At 40.3% G+C, this 20779-nt stretch overlaps 1 protein-coding gene across 1 annotated transcript in view; it reads left to right on the top strand.

The window, feature by feature from the left end:
* WNT7A (Wnt family member 7A) overlaps positions 1-20779 on the top strand; it is a 93058-nt gene that overhangs the window by 30810 nt on the left and 41469 nt on the right. Inside the window, exon 3 of the mRNA XM_056804790.1 lies at positions 14791-15062. Coding sequence (XP_056660768.1) covers positions 14791-15062 — 272 coding nt within the window. The remainder of the gene's footprint in view (positions 1-14790; positions 15063-20779) is intronic.

The raw sequence follows: 20779 nt of genomic DNA, 5'->3' as shown, positions 1-20779 counted from the left end.
TAGGGTTTGCCAAGTGCTTTGCAAAGGGCACCTCCTTGGATAAGGATAATAACCCACATCTCTTCAGCCTTCTAAGGTTTAGAAAGCAGTTTCCTTACAGCTGGCTTGTGAGATGGGTAGTATGATATGGTGAGAAGTAGGGGAATGAATGTTGGGGGAAAAGACCAACTTTGACTTTCACTCCGAATACCTTCTTGCAGTGTGACCATAGGCAGGTTTCATTGAGCCTCAGTTTCCTCATCTGTAAACTGAAGCAAAATAATAGCATTTCCTCACAGGGTTATGAGGGGCATCTAAGTAGATCAATGTCTAGTGTGGGGATTGGAGCCAGGAAGACTCATCTTCCTGAATTCAGATTTGAACTCAGACACTTACTAGTTGTATGAACCTGGGTAAGTCACTTAATGCTGCTTGCCTCAGTTTCCTCATCTGGAGAAAGAAATGGCAAACCATTCCAGTATCTTTGCTAAGACAACTCCAAATGAGGTCATGAAGAGTTGGATATGATTGAAAAATGACTTAGCACAGGGTTGTGAGACCCAAATGAGGTGACACATTAAAAGCACATTATAGACCTTAAAAATGTTATATAAATATCATCATTACTCATTTTGCAGATGTGGAAACATGTTAAGTGATTTACCCAAGATCACTCAACTAGCATATAGCAGAGATGGAATTTGAACCCAGGTCCTGTACCTTTTCACAAAAGTCAGTCTACCTTTTCATTTGCCATGCTTGTTGAAGTACCAGAATGCCTTGCACATAGTAATTGCTTAATAAATACTGTTGATTGGTTGATAGAGACGTGGCATTTGGATATTGGGTAGATGTTAGCAACTAGGGCAGAGAAAGGGCATTGATTGCCAACTGGATATTCTTAAAATTCTTAATTCATACCAGTTAATCTTAGCTTCAAATTGATAAGCAATAAAATCCATCAGAGCAAGAATCATGTTCCTTTTCTCTTGTGTCTCCCACAGTGCTTAGCATGAGCCTGGGGACAAAGGAATATAGAGACTGAAAAAAGACTATTTGGCCTGACTTTAACTAAATTGATGTTCCCTGCCCTAGGAGCGACAATAGGTCCTTGGAACATTGTTCTAATATAAAGTTAACCTGGAGTATGAATTTGTGGTTTTCTTAATTTATTAAAAATATTTTGGTAACTGTGTTTTAATATAACTGGTCTCCTTTATTATTCTATGTATTTTATTTTGTTAATTTAAAAATCTTATTCTGAAACAGGGTCCATGGGGGGTGGGGGGATGCCTGACTGCCAGAGGAGGATGCTTGATACACAAAAAATCCTAAGCAATTTTGAAAGATTTAGGAACACTGATCAGTCTTGTAACTCACCACCTAATTCTAGAGGACTAATTATGACAATGCTACCCACCTTCTGGTAGAGGGGTGAAGGACTCAGAGAGATGATCTGAGAAACATTTTTGGGAGGGGGGTAATGTTCAGTGTGATAGATTGTTTTCTTGGTTATACACATTTGTAATAGGGATTTTGTTTTTCTTATTTTCTCAGAGAGTTTGAGGGAGGGGAGATGGGAAGGATTAAAGGTGAATCATTGAAAAAAAATAAGTTGAAAATATTTGCAGATTGAAAATAAAGGTTAAGAACTCTTGCTTTTAATTGGACCCACTATTCCACAGAATTTGGAGTTTGGGGACCCCATCCTAAATGTTCTTGGAAGTACAAGAAGGACTTTGCTAGTCAAACTAAGTCAACAAGCATTTATTGTGCCAGGTACTGTGCTAAGTGCTAGGGATGAGAAAAAAAGGCAAAAGCTGTCTTTGCTCTCAAGAAGATCATCAGTCTAGTAGACAGTTTTGTAGAAAATTTTTTGTGGAAGTGATTTTTTAGAAAAAAGATGTATACCAGATAAAGTGGAAATGATCTCCAAGTGAAGATGCTGGGATTCGGGTTACAAGAAAGCAATGCAGTGCAATACAAAGAACATTTAATTCTGGGTCATAGTACCAGAGTTTGACGCTTATCTCTGCCATATACTACCCTTCTGATACTGGGCAAATAATTCCTTCACCTTTCTGGGCCAGTTTCCTTATTGTCAAATGCAAGTATTGAGCTAAATGGCTTCTAAAGTCTCTTCCATCTCTCCACTTATGATCCTCCATGGCCGCCAGTGTCTAAATTTTAGTAAGTCTCCAATATTTTTGCTTCTTATATAGAAGCTTGGGGGAGAAATAAGATGAAATTTAAACATTGTTCAAACAGATCTTCAGAAAATAAGCCCATCATGGTGGAAACAACGCAGAACATGTTGCCCTTTCCTGAGAACCAGCCCTAAAATGCATGGGATAAAAGGGGCTTCCCTAGCTGGAGGATTGAGAGAACAGGAATGAGAATTCTGGGCCCACAAAACTCCTCAAACTTTTTGGCTTAAGATCTCTTTATTCTCCTAAAAATTATTGAAGACCCCTAAAGAACTTCATTTCTGTCAGCTGTAGCTATTGATATTTACTATCTTGGAAATTAAAATGCCTTGGTATTCTCATGAACAATCTTGATCTTACAGATGCTCCCAAGTGGTCTTGGCAGTCTTTTAGGGACCACACTGAGAACCACTGTCCTATCAATACCCTATGGGACACAGATCAGAGCCATTACCTACCCTGATCATAGGCTCATTTGGAGTCAAAGGATTTGTGTTTGATTTTGTTGGGTTAGAGAACCCCTGATGAGAGACTGCCTTTGCCAGGTGGGTGCCATCTGCATAACTTAAAGCTTTAGGGAGATCACCTAGCATCCCAGAAGGAGAAACAGTTTCCCAGAGCCCTGGATTTAGGTCCTACCTGTGGCATATATTGACTGTCTGCCTCTGGGCAACTCCCTTAGCTCTCAGTGCTTCCAGGAAATTCCCCAAGACATCCCTTAACTATTTTTTCCTTTTAACTAACAGAGATCTGATACGACTGCACCTAATGTTACAAAGGATGTAGTACTTTGTATCGGAAGTTAGGGGTAAATATTTTTACTATTTCTATTTCCTTGAAAATATGTCAGATTTAAAATAACTTGGCTAGTGTTTTAAGGGATAATTCCATTATCACTCATGACATACCCTGTAATTACATATGTACTTATAAATGGAATATCTTGAATTTATAGAGTGTTTTATATTTGTTATTTTGATCCTCTCAAACCCTTCCAGGTTGGCACTATGCTTATTAAATTCTCAATTTTCCTGATAAGGAAACTAAAAAAAATGACATTAATTGTGTTCCGATAATGTCAATGGGCCCTGTTTATCAACATCTCACCATCCCCCAGAGTTCAACAGTGGCTTGAGGGTAGTCACTGGCTGCCTGATGTTTTCTGCTTTCCATTCTCTCCTAGGTCTAGCACAACCTATAGAATTTTAGAAGTAGAAAGAACAGAAATTGTCTAGACAAATTGGGTTAGGTGATTTGCCCAAAGGCACACAGCTAACATTAGGAAAAACTAGGACGAAAGTCTAAAATGTCCAATTTCCAGACCAATATTCTTACTGGTACACCATTTTGTCCCTCTTGGGCCCAGTCAGCAGCAAGCAATATGGTACCTGGGAAGAGACTCTCTGAGGCCCAGGAAGGTTCCCTACATCTAACTGTAAACCTCAGTCTTCCTCTGGCTCCTCACTCAAACAGTCAGAGACACTCCAACAAATACTTATTGAACATTATTTGCAAAACATTCTACAAGAATAATTATTTATTTGTTTTTTCATTAAAAAAAAACCTTACCTTCCATCTTAGAATCACTAGTACGTATTGGTTCCAAGGAAGAAGAATGGTAAGGGCTAGGCAATGGGGGTTAAGTGACTTGCCCAGGGTCACACAGCTAGGAAGTGTCTGAGGTCAGATTTGAACCCAGGACCTCCTGTCTCAGAACCTGATTCTCCATCCTCTGAGCCACCTAGCTTCCCCCAAAGAATACTTTTTAAAGACAATCTGAGAAACCAGCTTTCCTTATCCTACAGTCCTCTGGTACCTCCTTTTTATAATGGCCACCTCTAAAGACCTAATATATTTTTCTTTTGATAGGAGAAATCAGGGAAGGTTATTGACCAGTACTTGAAGAGATGACTGGGACTTAGCTGTCCAGAGGTGGCATCTCCTAGACTAAGAGGGCAACTTTTTCTCCCCAAAGAGTCTACCCACTCATTAATCACTTCGTGCCTGGAATTTACATGGGCCCTGTACTTGTTTTAACAATGGGAACAGAATTGGGACTGTTGTTTTAATTAACAATAATTAAAATTATTCTTACTATAGTGATTCAGCGAATATTTGTAGGATACCCATTTTATGTAAGATTCTGTGCTATAGAAAAAATAGAATAATACCCAAGTCCTGTCCTCAGGGAGCTTATAGACTAGGATCAAAGAATCAGAGTGAGAAGGAACCTTGTGGCTGCCCAATCTAGCCTGTACCTGCCTGAGAATCTCCTCAACAGAATCCCCCACAAACCTTTACTCATCCTTCATTGAAGACCCCTAATGAAGGGGAAACCCACCATCTCCTAAAGCAGTCCATTTCACTTTAGGAGATCTTTCTAGTCCTTAGGAAGTTTTTATTTAAATTGAGCCTAAATCCATTGAGTCAAATTCTGCTTTATAGGGCTAAGAAGTAGAAGTGAAATTCTTATTCCATCTGAAGACATTTTTCATGTTCCTCCAAACCCATATCTTCTCAAGGCTAAACATCCATAGGTTCTTGAACCAGTCCTCCTTGGGCATTATCTCAGGGAACTAAATACACTTCTTTGCCCTACTCTGGATGATTTCCACTTTATCAATTTCCTTCCCAGAATGTGGTGCAGGATATATAGAATATTAATGGAACTATTACTGTTCATGATGATAATAATCACAATTCAACTGAAGACAATATTCCAAATGTAGTCTGAGCAGGAAAAAGTATAACTTGGATTGTCACCTCCTGTGTTCTGATCATTAATCCCCTCTTAAGGAAGCTTAAGAGCTCATCCATTTTTTTGGCTGTCATTTTACACTATTGAGTCATTTAGTTGGCACCCCACAAAACCCCTCAGGTCTCTTTCAGATAAATTTGTTGGTAGCCTTGACTTCTCTCTTTTTTACTTGTGATATTGATTTTTAAAACTCAAGACTTTCCATGTATCCCTTTAATATTTCTTCTTCATGGATTTGGCTCAATGTTCTAGCCTGTAAAGATCTGTTTGAAATATTTAATTATCCCAGATAACCTCAAAAGTGAAAAGACAATCTTTTCCCACCTTTCTCTTCCTTTCTGGGAGGTAGACCAACCTGGACGAAGATAACAATTATTTGGTCAATGGTAGAAAGACAAACCTTGTACGTTGTATATAATCCTCATTCCCACCCCATCCCCTTTTTTAAACTTCTGCAGTTTTTGACACTGTCTACCATTTCCACCTCTTGCATACTCTTTCCTCTCTTGACTTTTGTAAATATTGTTGTCTACTTACTCTCCTCTGATGTGTCTGACCATCCCCACTATATTGGCTCGACACTATTCCCACTCTCATGAGTGAATATTCCTCAGGGTTCCACCTTGGCTTCTTTTGTCTCTCTCTCCTGCTGATCTTAGCTTTTTCCCTGGGCTCATGGATTAGATAGGGAAAGAACTTTAGAGACTACCTGGCAAAATGGTCAATTATTTTTTTTTACTGATGAGGAAACTGAGGCCTAGAGAGGTCAAATGAATTGCCCAAGGCCATGCAGATAGTAAGTGGAACAGGCAGATTTTGAATTCAGGTTCTCTAATTTAAACCCAGTACTCTTCGCACAGTACCATATTTGCTCTTATTTTGTGCAGTTATAATTTCTAGGTAGCTAACTCCAAGATCTATCTATGTAGCCTTTGATATCATTTTTAAATTATAGATCGCCAATACCAACTATTTGCTATGTATCTGGATGTTCAGCAGGCAATTCAAACTCAGCATGTCTAACATTGGATTTTCATGCCCCCCCTTTCTTTCAATTCACCTCTTCTCCAAATTCCTTATTTCTCTTGAAGGCACCCCAGTCCTCCTACTGACCCAGGTTCACAACATAAGTCAGGCTTAGCTCTTCCTTTCCTCTCCTCCTTCAAAATAACAAAAATGAGTTGTCAAATTTTGTTTTTTTTTCCAAATTCAATTTTTAATTTTCTAAATAAATCAGTTCATTGATCTATATTAGCCTTGTTCACAAGTTACAAAATCAAGTGAGATATTTAGTAAAGTGGTTCCTTTCAACAGTCTCCATCTGCTCCCGGCACAAAACTCCATTTTTTTTTTTTAATACTAATGTTCTCTTAGAAATGGTATATGGTTGCAAGGCTTGGTATGCTACCATCTTGAAAGAACCAAAGTTATGAGTGGCTCAAAGGCAATAGAAAAATATATAATGGGTAAAAATAGACTGCAACACATTCTTAATGATGAACTACCTTCAAAGTGGTTGTAAAATCTTGTTGAAGGCAATTGCTTGCCCAGTGGATAGGGGTCCCAGGCCTGGAGTCAGGGAGACTCATCTTTGTGAATTCTAATCTGGCCTTAGACACCGTGTGATCCCAGGAAAATCACTTAACCCCCTATTTGCCTCAATTTCCTCATCGTAAAATGGGCTGGAGAAGGAAATGGCCAACTACTCCAATATCTTTTCTAAGAAAACCCCAAACGGGGTCATGAATAGTTGGACATGATGGAAAAGCAAAACAACAAATTTTGTTTGAGTTTTTGATCATGTGCCTCTCTGTCCTCTTTTTTGTATTCCCACTAATGGTATTCTATTTCAGGACCTTCTCACCTCTCAGTTGGACTATGGTAATAACCTAATTTACTTCTCTGCTTTAATTCTCTCCCTATTCCGGTTCAGCTTCCAAAGAGTTGCCAAAATCATTTCCCTAAGGAACAGATCTGACCATAACGTTTCTCTGCTCAAAACAATCTTCAGTTTTTCCTTCTTGTTTCTAGAATAAAATGGAAAGTGCTTAGCTTGGAATTTAGGATCTTTGATTTTGAGTTGGGAGGGGCCTTAGAGATGGCCCCTCTAAATGTCCAGGGCTCTACAAAATTTGGTTCTAGTCTGCCTTTCTAACTTTATCATGCTATTACAACTTCATTCTATGTATTTTTTTTTAACCCTTACCTTCTGTCTTAGTATCAATTCCAAGGCAGAAGAGTGGTAAGGGCTAGGCAATTGGGGTTAAATGACTTATCCAGGGGCACACAGCTAGAAAATGTCTGAGGCCAGATTTGAACCCAGTTCCTCCCAACTCCAGTCCTGGCTCTCTATCCACTGTGCTACCTAGCTGCCCCTTTATTCTGTATCTTAATCAAAATAGCCTAAAACATACCACACTTGGCACTTCATCTGGACATTTACACAGGTTGCCCTTCATCTCTGGAATGGACTACTTCCTCATTTGCTCTCAGTCTTCAACTCAAATCCTTTAGGAAACCTTCCCTCATGCAGTTGTTAATGCTTACTCCATCTTCACATTACCTTGGAGAATGCTTACTGCTGTCATTTTCTACCACTATCCCTACCACCAGTAAACTGTAAACTTCTTGAGGGTAGAGACAGTTTGATCTTTTTTTGTGTGCCTTATTCAGAATCAACGTGAAACATGCTGAGCCGAAATCACTGCAAAATGTTTCCATCCTCTCTCTGTTTGTTCCAAAGGAGATCCTTAGTTTTCAGTCCTTCAGTTATTGCTGATGGCCCTTGAGCCAACACTCCTTTATTTTTCTATGTACACAGATAATGATAATGCAGTTAAGAATCCAATAATGAAAATGCTTCACAATTCTAGTGCTTTGAAGCTTGTGAGTCACTTTGCTTGTAAATTCTCCGAAGTAGTGAGTACCTCTAAATGCTCACTTTATAGAAAATGGAAACCAAGTTAAGCTCTACTCAGACACAGAAAATCCTTTGAGATCAGAGGTTGATAATAATGACCCAGAACCTGTTGAAGATCAGAGATATCTGAGATCAGCTTCTTCGTTGGTGGTGATAAAGGCAATACTTGCCCAGTTTGGTGTGTAATTAGAGCTGACCCCCCAAGTTAGAAATAGTGACTCAGGGAAGGATTTGGGGTCATGTGCCTTTCAGAATTGAAGTATCACCCTCCATATTCTAGAAATTTCTTCTAAGCTATGGCAGCTTTTGGCTCTGCCTCAAAGAATTTTGTAAGCCTTGTGCTCAGACCCACCAATGGCCACAAGGTGTGTCTCCAGGAGGCTGACAGTAGCATTTGCCAAGAGCCTTTTGGAATGCTGAGTGCCTCCCTTGGGGGTGCTTGGCCTTATCATTAGACTCCTAGGGCTAGGACATATCAAAGAGGTCAGCTGGTGTACCCCCTTCCTCCAGGTGGGACCGTTTGTAAATCATAGTATATAGATGAGAATTAACCTTGTTTCTAAAGATCTTCTGGAGAGTTGATTTCTCAGCCTCCCATGTCTTGGTCATCTCATACATCCTGCCTCCCTGCCCCTCACCCCATCTGCCACCCCATATGACATTGCTCACTGTCAAAAAATTCTTCCTGAAGTCTAACTTGAAGCCCTCCTGATGCAGGAAGTAATTATAGCTATTTTCTTTGGCCAGTCCTCATGGAGAAGGAGAATAACTGATTATTATCTGTTTTGTAATGGCCATGAATGCTAATTGCTATTCCCTAGGTTACAATCTCTGAATCAGTGCCCTAAGATGCCTTCATACATCTAAAAGTTGTATTTAGTATGCTTTTGTTCTGGGGTTTTTTCATTCTTCTTTGCTGATTCTTGACCAGCGGCATGAAGGAAGAAGGTGGGATCATTGCTGAAAAGGGGAAGGAGAGCATAGTTGATGGACACGGGCATATTTTTGTTTGTTTATTTTTTTAAGTGTTCAGTATTTTATCTCTTCCCAATTACTTGTGAAGATAATTTTTTACATTAGTTTTCTAAAATTTTGAGTTCCAAATCCTCTCCCTCCCTCCTCTCTCCCCAAGGTGGCAAGCAATTTGATACAGGTTATACACGTGATATCAACATATACATATTTCTATAGAAAACTCATTGATTTGGAAACTGAGACCAACATAGGGAACTGATTCATAATTAGTGGTGGAGCTATTGGCCCATGTTGTCTTTCTTTGTCTCTATGCATGAATACAAATAGCCATATGGGTAAATGATTTCCATTGCCAGCAGCCTAGTGCATGCCCTCTTTACCACCCATGAGTACTATTGCAACAGGCTCTTTCCCTTTGGGCTCACCCTCTAGTATACACTATTGCCAGAATAATCTTTCTTATCCATAATTCCATAATTCCAGTCAGATCACACTCATGGGGCAGTTAGCTAACTAGCTCAGTAGATAGAGTCCCAGACCTGGAGTTGGGAGGAACTGGGTTCAAATCTGGTCTCAGACACTTCCTAGCTGTGTGACCCTGGGCAAGTCACCTAACCCCAATTGACTAGCCCTTACCACTCTTCTGCTTTGGAATGGATACTTAGTATTGATTCTAAGGAAGAAGTAAGGGTTTTTTGTTTGTTTTTTTAATCTCTAGTGGTTCTTATTGACCCAAATAAAGCTCAGAATTTTTTGTTTGACATTCAAGGTCAATCTATTGCCACCTTATTGTTCCAGCTTCCCCCCCCCCATTATTCAGCACCACCTATTTAATGTTTTTGTCAAACTGAACCTCCTAAAGGCAAACTAAGCTCAACATTCCCCCACTCTGGTTGTTCCTAGACCTGGCATATCCTCCATCTCTGTGCCTGTTAGACTCATCTTAAAGCCCATTTCCCATAATGCTGCCTTAAAGAAACCTCACCTAACCATCAGGTTGTTATGACCTTTTCTTTCCAAATCCTCTGATATGCTTATGAATGAATGAATGGATGGATGGATGGATGGATGGATGGATGGATGGATGAATAGAGAACTTATTATGTGCTTACCTTACTGTGTGCAAAGTGCCATGGATGTGAACAGAAAACAAGATAGTCCCTGCTCTTAAGGTGCTCTCATTCTACTGGGAGAGACATGCATGGAAGGCTTTAGCTGTAAGTCAGATGGGAGGGTCCCTGCGCTTTAGGGGGACGCAGCACCAAAATGGATGACAGTGTCTTCTTTAATGTCATTTCCACTGATAAAATCATGCTGAACAAGTTAACAGTGCCAGGGCCTGGCCACCAGAACTTTCTTTTCTAGGTCTACAATAGATGTGGCCGCAGCACCTGCAGGAGCACTTAATCGCCAGGCTGCATCTGCCCAGGGGTTGTTTCCGGGAATGATGGCCAAAGGGGCTGGTCTGGAAGCATTTCCAAAGGTTCATAGGTTCAGGGTCTTGGGCTGTTTCTATCAAGATCGGAGGGGAGATTGTGATCAAGGGTGGTTTGATTCACTTGGCCGATGGTGCCTCTGGTCTCTCCCTCACAGCGCCCCACTGCCTCACATAGGTTGGCCTGCCTGCTCTGCGCATGGTGGCTGGTGGCAGTTGGTGAGGGTGGCTGGCTCCTTTTCCATTACAGTCACTCAGTTTCTGCTAGGTGGTATAGTGGACAGAGTGCTAGGCTTGGAGTCAAGAAGACCCAAATTCAGGAGGCAGTGAGATGGCGCAGTGGATTGAGAATCAGGCCAAGAGATGGGAGGTTGTGGGTTCAAATGTGACCTCAGTCACCTCCCGGCAGTGTGACCCTGGGAAAGTCACCTGAACCCCCATTTCCTAGCCCTTACTGCTCCTCTGTCTTAGAACCAACACACAGTATTAATTTTAAGACAAAAGTTAAGGGTTAAAAAAAAAAGACGACCTGAATTCAAATATGACTTTAGATACTTACTATTTGCATGACCCTGAGCAAATCATATCACCTCTGTTTACCTCACTTTCTTAAGGTGTAAAATGAGGATCACCAGCTCCCAGGGTGTTGTGAGGATCAGACAAGGTAATGTTTATAAAGTGCTTAGCATGGTGCCTTGCACATAGTAGGTGCTATGTAATTGCTGATATTGTTATTATCCATCTCTACCCATCTATCTTAAAAATGCATATATGTATAAGATTGTTTATGTCAGCAAAGTAGGCGAGTCTGTATGGCCATATGTTTGTGGCTGAGTATGAGTACATGGTAAGTGTCTTGTGTTAAAATCGCATTTTAATGAATGAGTGAAAAAATATTCATTAAATTCTTAGCATGTGCCAAGCAGGGATACAAATAGGAAAGTCCCGTCTTCTTGGAGGTTACATTGTTTTCTGTTCTTTTTTAAACTGTTACCTAATATTGATTCTAAGGCAGGAAAGTGGTAAAGGCTAGGCAATGGGGGTCACACAACTCAGGTCTGAGACCAAATTTGAATCCAGGACCTCCTGCCCCTAAGCTTAGCTCTCTAGCCACTGAGCTACCTAGCCACCCCCATGGAAGTCACATTCTAATAGAAAGAGAGGAAATACACTAAACTGACATTCCAATAGGGGGAATACTGGCCAGGAAAAGGGTTTTAATCCAGGGGGTTAGGATGATGAGTTAATTCACACACAGGACACATCCTTTCAAGAAACACTGAGAGAATCAATTTACTCACTGTTCCTACAGCAAAAGGCAGAAAACTGACAGAAGGAGGGATGGGATGGGTTGTTGGTGGAAAGACAGATGGTAAGATGATTGGGGTGTAGAGATATGAAGCATGGTTTAGGCCTGGCTAGAGTCCCCTAAACCCCTCCTCCCCTGTCCCCTACTTTCCCTATTACACTCCAGAGGAACATCATCCTCCCAGTCCCTCAGGCTCACAGCCTGGGAGCCTCAACTGGATTCCTCATTATACCTCACTGCCCATAGCCAAGCTGTGCCAAGAGTTGCTGATCTCCCCTTTGCAGCATCTCTTGTATCTCCCCTCTTCTCTCCTCTGTCACTGTCACCTCCTATCTGGATTATCCCAATAGCCTTCTCCTGGGTCTGCCTGACTCCAGTCTATCCCCATCCAGTCCATCCTCCATTTAGCCGCTCCATTTCAGATTGGACCAGGACACTCCCTTCCATCCTCTTATTCCAGTGGCTCCCTTTTGCCTCCAAAATGCTCTGTTTGGAATTCAAAGCCCTTTATAACCTAGCCCCCTCCTATGTTTCCAGGTTTCTTATATACACTTTTCTCCTCTCTAATCTTTTATTTTTTTTTTAAACCCTTACCTTCTGTCTTAGAATCAATACTAAGGCAGAAGAGCGGTAAGAGCTTCACAATGGGGGTTAAGTGACTTCCCCAGGGTCATACAGCTAGGAAGTATTTGAGGCCAGATTCTATGTACCCTTCAATCCAGTGACACTAGCTTCTTGGCTGTTCCATGAACAAGACATCCCATCTCTCAGCTCGGGCATTTCTCTGTTTCCCATGCTAGAACATCTCTTCCTATTGACTTCATTGGCTTCCTTTAATTCCTAACAAAATTTCCCTTTTCTATAGGTAGCCTTTCCCCAGCCCCTCTTAATTCTGGTGACTTATTCCTATTTGTGCTGTGTATACTTTTTTGTTATTGTTTCCCTAATTAGACTGTAAGCTCCTTCTGGGCAGAGACTATTGTGTACCTCTTTTTGTGCCTCCAGGGCTCAGGCCAGTGCCTGGCACATCATAAGTGCTTGACTGACGGAGTCATCCAATAAGCATTTATTAATTGGGATGTACTAGACACTGTGTTAATCACTGAATATATGTGTGTGTGTGTGTGTGTGTGTGTGTGTGTGTGTGTGTGTGTGTGGAGAGAGACAGAGAGAGAAAGACAGAGACAGAGACAGAGAGAGACAGAGACACACACAGAGAGAGAGAGAGAGAGAGAGAGAGAGAGAGAGAGAGAGAGAGAGAGAGAGAGAGAGAGAGAGAGAGAGAGAGAGAGAGAGAGAGAGAGAGAGAGAGAAGGGGGGGGGCAAAAAATAGAGAGCTTACAAGAGATAATCTGTAAATAACTAGAGAGATACAAGGTAATCTGAAACAGTTTGGGGGCAGCTGGGGAGTGCAGTGGATAGAGTATCAGGCCCAGAGTCAGGAAAACTTTCTAAATTCAAATCTGGCCTCAGACACTTCCTAGCTGTGTGACCCTGGGCAAGTCACTTAATCCCTATTGCTGAGCCCTTACCATTCTTCTGCCTTTAAACCAACATGCAAATTCTAAGACAGAAGGTAAGAGTTTAAAAAAAAGGCTGTTAGAGATAGGGGCAGCTATGTGGCTCAGTGGATAGAGTGCCCTTCTGTCTTGGAGTTGTTACTGAGACAGAAACTGAGGATTAAAAAAAAAAGACTGTTAGATAAGTGTAGGAGAGAAGGCAATGAGGGTTTGAACTTGGTGGTTGGAAGAGTAGAGAGAAGGGAGCTGTGTTTAGGGAGATGCTGGGAAACTAGAAATGACAAGATTTGGCAGTGTTTTCAATATGTGGGGTGAATCAGAGGGAGGAGTTGATGGGTGACATTAGGATTATGAGCCTTTAGAAAACAGGAGAATGCTGGTGCCCTCAACAAAAAGGGAGAAGTGTAGAAGGAAGGAAGGCTGGCAGAACACGGCTACAATCACTGGGGCTAAGCAACTTCGTGTTCTCTCATTGATCCCTCACCGAGCAACATGGCTAAGCTCCTGGGCAGAAGTACCAAAGATGAGGGGACTAATTCTCCCAGTGACTGAGAGCATGGTTTGGGGATATCTAGTCTAATGGTACTATTCTAGGCAGAGTGGGGCCATGATTGCAGTTGGTTTAAAGTTTATAAAACCCTTTTCCTACCATAATCTTTTGAGGTAAGCAGTGTAAGAATTATTAACCCCTATGACAGGGAAACTGAGACCCAGAAAGATTGAATGATCTGCCCATTATTAGTCAAAACACTGTAATTGATCTTGGAGATCAATTAGCTATTATCAATGTGGCTATTAGCTCCATTTATATAGGGCATAATCTGTGTTATAGTTAATAAGTGGAGGAAGCATGTTTATGTGTGAGTATATGGATGGGTGACTGGGTGGATTGATTGATTGACTAAAAGATCATAGATGACAGATGGCTGGATGAGAGACACAATTGTGTCTTCTTTCTTACATCATGGCAGAAGTTCACAAGTATGTCTTAGAAGAAAAACATATGGAAAGGAGAGTCGTAGGCCTTCTCTTTGCTAGGTAAAATTGATCATCTTTCCTTTAGTCTCAATTTAATTCAGTTGGAAAAAGGATTCTTATTAAAGACTTTAGAGGTACTATGGTGTCAGGAAGATTTAGGTTCAAATTGTAACTCTGATATTTATTAGTACTGTGGCCTTGAGCAAGTCACCAATGGTTCATGTGTCTCTGTCAGCTCTTAAGACTTATCTACTACATTGTAGACAACTTGTGATTAACTACTGGGAAGGGAATTCCCTCACCAGGAGTTCCCGTCACTAATGAAATCATAGGTTGTTATCTGCATGTTAGACCTTTATAGGAGTGTGCCAATAAATATTTAACAATAGGCTCTCGAAAATGTAAGCCTGACATACTTTTGGGTTTAATTATATTATTAACACTTGCTAACATTTCCTCCATCACTTTCATAAGTTTAGAAAACTTACTAACAATAAATCAAGTCCTGATTTGTTGCATGCCCCTTAGCCCCCACTGCCACATACAGAGGACTATGCTGGGTCACAAGAAGACACAAAGGGCACAGTGCCTACCATCATGGAGCCTGTAGTCTGCGTTTTCAGTTCCCTTTTCTTCAGAATCCTGGTTCCTGCCACAACTTGATGCCTGTCTCTCTCTCTCTCTTTCTCTCTTTCTCTTTTTTAATCAGGGAGCCGAGAAGCTGCATTCACCTATGCCGTCATTGCTGCAGGTGTGGCCCATGCCATTACAGCTGCTTGTACGCAGGGTAACCTGAGTGACTGTGGCTGTGACAAGGAGAAGCAGGGCCAATATCACCGAGACGAAGGCTGGAAGTGGGGGGGCTGCTCAGCTGACATCCGCTATGGCATCGGCTTTGCCAAAGTCTTCGTGGATGCAAGAGAGATAAAACAGAATGCTAGGACCCTTATGAACTTACACAACAATGAGGCTGGACGCAAGGTAGGCAGGCTGTGGGGTCTAGAAGCCAGGTGAGATGGGTTGGGGAAGGAGAGGCATCAGATATCAATTAGACACTGAAAAAATATGTGAAGAAGACATTTATAGGGTTTCATATATGTGTTTATATTATGTTTATATTTGTGCTTAAATGTACCTCATTTTAAAAAACTGCAAAGAATATAGTTATGAGAGGGAGTTCATTAGAGAGAGAGTATTGTCTGAACCTCTGATTTCATCAGTGTCAGGGAACTCCCTGATGTGGAAAATTCCTCCCTGATACAGATATGTTATTTATCTCTAATTTCTGGTCTTAGTTTCCGGAAGGCACTGAGAGAGGGGTTAAGTGACCTGTTCTTGGTCACATAGTTCTTGAACCTTGATGGCCCTGATGTTTTCTTCTTCTTTATGCTGACTCTCAGGGTTATATATATATATATATATATATATATATATATACCCATATACAATGATTTAAGGTGTATCCCGCTGTTACCTCTTGTCTCCCCCTCATTAATGAAACAAGAACAAAAGAGAGCTCAGTATGTTTCCTTGAACCCTAGAACAGCTTAGGACCTTCATTAGCTCCTGAAGTATTTCAGTTGTCTTCAACATGAGTCAGTGGCATGATAGAGGCTACCAGAAAGGCTCACATGAATTTAAGAAGTACTAATGGAATCCTGGTGATCGGAACAGAGCAAGTGATTATCTGACTGGGAATTGCCCTGATCAGACTATGTCTGAAAGACAGTGTTAAGTTTTGGGAACTACATCTCAAGAATGACTTTGACAAATAGAAGTGTATCCAGTGGAGAGTGTCCAGGGAGGTAAGAAATCTGGAAACTATGTCAAATAAAAATAATTTAAGGAACTGAGAGAACTTTGAGGAGTTGGGAACACTCATTTACTGCTGCCTTTACTTTCTCCTGAAAGAGGGAATAAGCTTCTGCTTGGATCCCAGAGGGGACAAGTAGGATGAAGTAGTGAAAGATGCAGGGAAACAGATTTTGGCTGGAGAGATGAATAAATGACCAATGAAAGCCCATTCCTGGAAGGGAGTGGGCTGTTCCATGAATTCCCCATCAGTGAAAGTGCCCAAACAGAGGCTAGATGAAAACATGTGTCAGAATGTTGTAAAGGGAATTCATACCAAGAGTTGAGATTAGACTGGATATTCAATAAGGTCTCTTGCAATTCTAGGATTTTGTGATTCTAAGCCATGATGTTCTGTCTCACCCCCTTTTTGTAGTTGTCATTATAAGATGAAGATCTGATGTAGTTGCTGAACCACTGTCAGTGACCTTTAAAAGACCCTGGGGAACAGAAGTGCCAAAAAAAGACTAAAGTAGTGCAAAATGGCACCCCATTTTTAAGAGAAGAGAAAAAAATTTGCCAATTTTGGACAATGAGCTTGATTTTTAATTTCTGAAGAAAATCTATAACACATTAGTAAAGAGAAAGTTAATGAATATTTGGAAAAGGAAGCTGTGCTCCCAGGGAGTTATCAAGGCTAAATCAAGAGCAAGTCATGCCAACCTAACCTTATTTTTGATAGGATTACTACACTGATAGGTAAGAGAAATGCTGTTGGTGTAATTTACTAAGAGAAAAAAAAATGCTTGACACAGAACCTTCCACATTACACTTGCAGACCAGGTGAGAGATGTAGAATTATGTAGAATCAAAACTGGTTGATTGGCCAGACCCAAAGAATGAAAGTGTAGAAGAAAGTCTCTGCTAGAGTATTCCAAGGATCTCTGAATGACCCTATGCTGCTTAATTTTTTTTTTTTTATCAATCTATTATTTGGGTAAAGGCATCAATGGCATGCTTATCAGATTTGCCAGTGCAACAATACTAGGACAGATAGCTAATACATTGGATAGCAGAAATAGAATCTAAGGCTGACAAGCATTTATAAAGGATTTTGTGTGGTGCTAGGCACTGGGGATATAAATACAAGAAATGAAACAATATGTTCTCAAGGAGCTTACGTTCTTATAGGAGAGAAAACAAATAAATTTAAATACGAAGTAGTTAAATGGAAAGTAGTTAGGAAGGGAGGATATTAGCAATTAGGATGTGGAAAGGATTCATATATAAGATGATGACTGAGCTATGTCATAAAAGAAGAGAATTTTATGAGGTGTGAATATAAGGAGGAGAATGTACATTCCAGCCATTGTCAGTGCAAAGGCACAGGAATGGAAAATGGAGTATCATTTAATAATTTTTTTCATTCATTTAACATTAATTTTAAAATAATTTTGAGTTCCAAATTTTCTCCCTCCCTCCTTACCTACCATGATATATCAGTTATACATGCAGAGTCATGTAAAACATGTTTCTATGTTAGCCATGTTGCCAAAAAGAAAAAGCAAAAACATAAAGTAAAAAAAAAAAGTATGCTTCACTTTGCATTCAGATGCTATCAGTTATTTCTCTGGAAGTAGATAACAGTTTTCATTATGGGTCCTTTAGAATTGTTTTGGATCACTGTATTGGTCAGAGTAGCCAAGTCCTTCACAGTTGATCTATCCTAACAATATTGCTTTTGCTATGTACAATGTTCTGATACTGCTGACTTCACTTCACATCAGTTCATATAAATTTATCCAGTTTTTTCTGAAATCATCCCTTTTGTCTTTTTTTTTTGTATCACAATAGTATTCCATCATGATCATATACCACAGCTTGTTCAGTCATTTCCCAATTGATGGACAATTCCTCAATTTCCAATTCTTTGCCGCAACAAAAAGAGCTGTTATAAATATTTTTGTACATGTGGGTCTTTTTCCATTTTCTTTGATCTCTTTGGGATATAGACCTAGTACTGGTAGTGCTGGTTCAAAGAGAATGCACAGTTTTATGGCCCTTTGGGCATAGTTCCAACTTGTTCTCTAGAATGGTTGGATCAGTTTTCAACTCCATCAGCAGTTCATTAATGTATCTGTTTTTCCACATCTCCTCCACCATTTATCATTTTCCTTTTCGTCATGTTAGCCAATCTGATAGGTGTGAGGTGGTATTTCAGAGTTGTTTTAATTTGCATTTCCCTAATCAATAGTGATTTAGAGTATTTTTCAGGTGACTATTGATAGTTATGAATTGTTTTTCTGAAAACTGCCTGTTCCTATCCTTTTTGAGCATTTATCAACTGAGGAATGACTATTTTTTATAAATTTGGCTCAGTTCCTTATATATTTGAGGAGTGAGGCCTTTATCAGAGAAACCTACTGTAATCTTTTTTCACCTGTTTCCTACTTTCCTTCTGATTTTGGCTGCATTGGTTTTTATTTGTGCAAAATCTTTTTAATTTCATATAATTAAAATTGCTCATTTTATTCTCTGTGATCCTCTCTGTCTCTCTTTCTCTCTTTTGTTTATAAACTTTTCCCTCATCCATAAATCTGTCAAGTAACTTTCCATGCACTCCTAGTTTACTTATATCACCCTTTATGTCTAAATCATTTATCTACTTTGACCTTATTTTGGTCTAGTGTCAGATGTTGGTCTATGCCTAGTTTCTGCCAGACTGCTTTCCAGTTTCCCCAGCAATTTTGATCACATGGTGAGCTTTCCCCCCCCAATACTTGGATCTTTAGGTTTATCAAATACTAGATTACAATGGTCATTTACTAGTGTGTATTGTGTACTTAATCTATTTAACTGATCTATGACTCTAAAACTGGAGTATCAGTTGTAAGAAACAAAGAAAATGGCAGTCTGGGCTGGATCTCAGTGTCTAAGGGGTAATAATGTACAGCGAGTCTGTAAAGATCATGAGACATGGGATGTTTGAGTGAATCTGAGAAGATAAAATTTAATAGGGATAGAAGTAGTCAAAAAATCCACTTCACAGGTACAAGATGTGGCCAGACAGCAGTTTGATAAAAAGCTCAGGTGTTTAATGAGTTGGAAGCTTAATAATATGAGTGAACAGCATGATATGGTAGCCAAGACAGCTAAACTGATCTTAGTCTGCATTAGGCATCTAGGACTAGGGGTGTTGATAACTCTTCTGCTGCCTCCTCAGATCACATCTGGATTATTGTGTATGGTGGCTAGTGTCATATTATAAGAAAAGGGCATTGATAGGCTAAAGATCACCCAGAAGAAGGTGACTGGGATGAGGAAGGGCTTAGAGATCATACCACATGGTTGACTGAGGGAGCGGGGGAATGTTTAGCCTGGAGAAAAGAAGACTCGGGTCCAAGGGTGGGGCATGATAGCTATTTTCAGGTATTTGAACGGCTGTCACATGGAAGAGGGATTAGATTTGTTTTTCATGGGCCCAGAGGGGAGAACTAGGAACGATGGATTGCAAAGAGGCAAATTTAGGTTTGATGTAAAGAGAAACCTTCTTAATGCATAATTAGAACCGTCCAAAAGTGGAATGGGTTGCCTTGAGGGAGTAGTGGGTCACCTCCTCCTCTTTCTCCCCCTAAAATTTTCCAGCAAAGATGGGGTGAGCACTTGTTGAATTTACCACAGTGCCTGGCATATAGTAGAGGCTTAATTAAATGTTTATTGATTGATATATTATAGGGTAGACTCTTATTCAGACAGATTACAGTGGGTGGTGGTTAGGTCTCTTTTAACTGCTATCTGTGAGATTCTGGGGTTTTGGGAGTGGGGCGGTTGTGGTATCAAAATAAGCAACCCATAACACTCCCAAGGAATACCTGAACCAGATTAAAATGCAATTTGGAAATGTTTTACAAAATAAATAAAAATATACTATAGCATAAATAATGTCAATTTGTAGTTTCCTAAGTCAATGAGGTCAGCAGAGATGTGTTTCTATTGGAGTTTGATGCCAGTAGTGCAGAAAGAGTTAAAAGACTTGGGAATCTAGTCCTGGAAGGCATTTAACCTCTCAAAGCCTCAGTTTCCTCATTTGGAAGATTCAGTTCAATCCAACAGGCACAGAGTGCCTATTCTACTCCAGGCACTGTGCTAAGTAAAAGGGATACATATAAAAAAACAAAATGAAAATCAGGGGTGCTTCATCTGGGGCCCGTGAATTTGATTTTTAAGATATTTTAATAACTATTTCAGTATAATTAGTTTCCCTTATAGTCTAATCCTATGCCTTTTATTTTATGCATTTAAAAACATGATTCTTTGGAGGGGTCCCTAAGCTTCCCCAGACTGCCCGAAAGATCCATGACACAAAAAAAGATGAAGAACCCCTGGATTAGATAATCTAAATTCTCTTTCCTCTTCAAAAACATATCAGTCTAGTAATCTATAGGATCAAAATGGGCACAGCATAACCTTTAGACTAGAATATTCTTTTCCCAAAGAAAGGAAGCAAGAGCTGATAGAATGAGTCTGGAAACCTGGGACCATTCACAAAGTGGGCAACCTTGGGGAAGGAGCTGAGCTCCCTGTACATCAGTTTCCTTGTTCACCAAATGGGAATGGACATCCCTGCATTGCCTCCCTTAAGCAGATGGTTGCCTAGATTCAATGTTTAGATGTATGTGAAAGTGCTTTAAAAAGTGGGGGGAACCTAATAAAAAAAAGACTGTGCAGTTTCAAGAAAAGAGACTACGAGGCCCCTATGTCTGAGGTATTGGGAGCTTGTGATAGCAGCCTCAGCTACTGTGCAGCTGAATTAGATTCCCTTCAGGCTCCAACATGCCTCCCCATCAGCACAGTAATTGCTATAGGGATCACTTTCCACCCGGCTGGCTGGCTCCCCTGACACTTCA

The sequence above is a fragment of the Monodelphis domestica genome, chromosome 7 (assembly GCF_027887165.1).
Source record: "Monodelphis domestica isolate mMonDom1 chromosome 7, mMonDom1.pri, whole genome shotgun sequence".
In the NCBI taxonomy this organism is placed as follows: Eukaryota; Metazoa; Chordata; class Mammalia; order Didelphimorphia; family Didelphidae; genus Monodelphis; species Monodelphis domestica.
The sequence above is the reverse complement of the archived record's forward strand: the minus strand, read 5'-3'. Positions and strand labels throughout refer to the sequence as shown.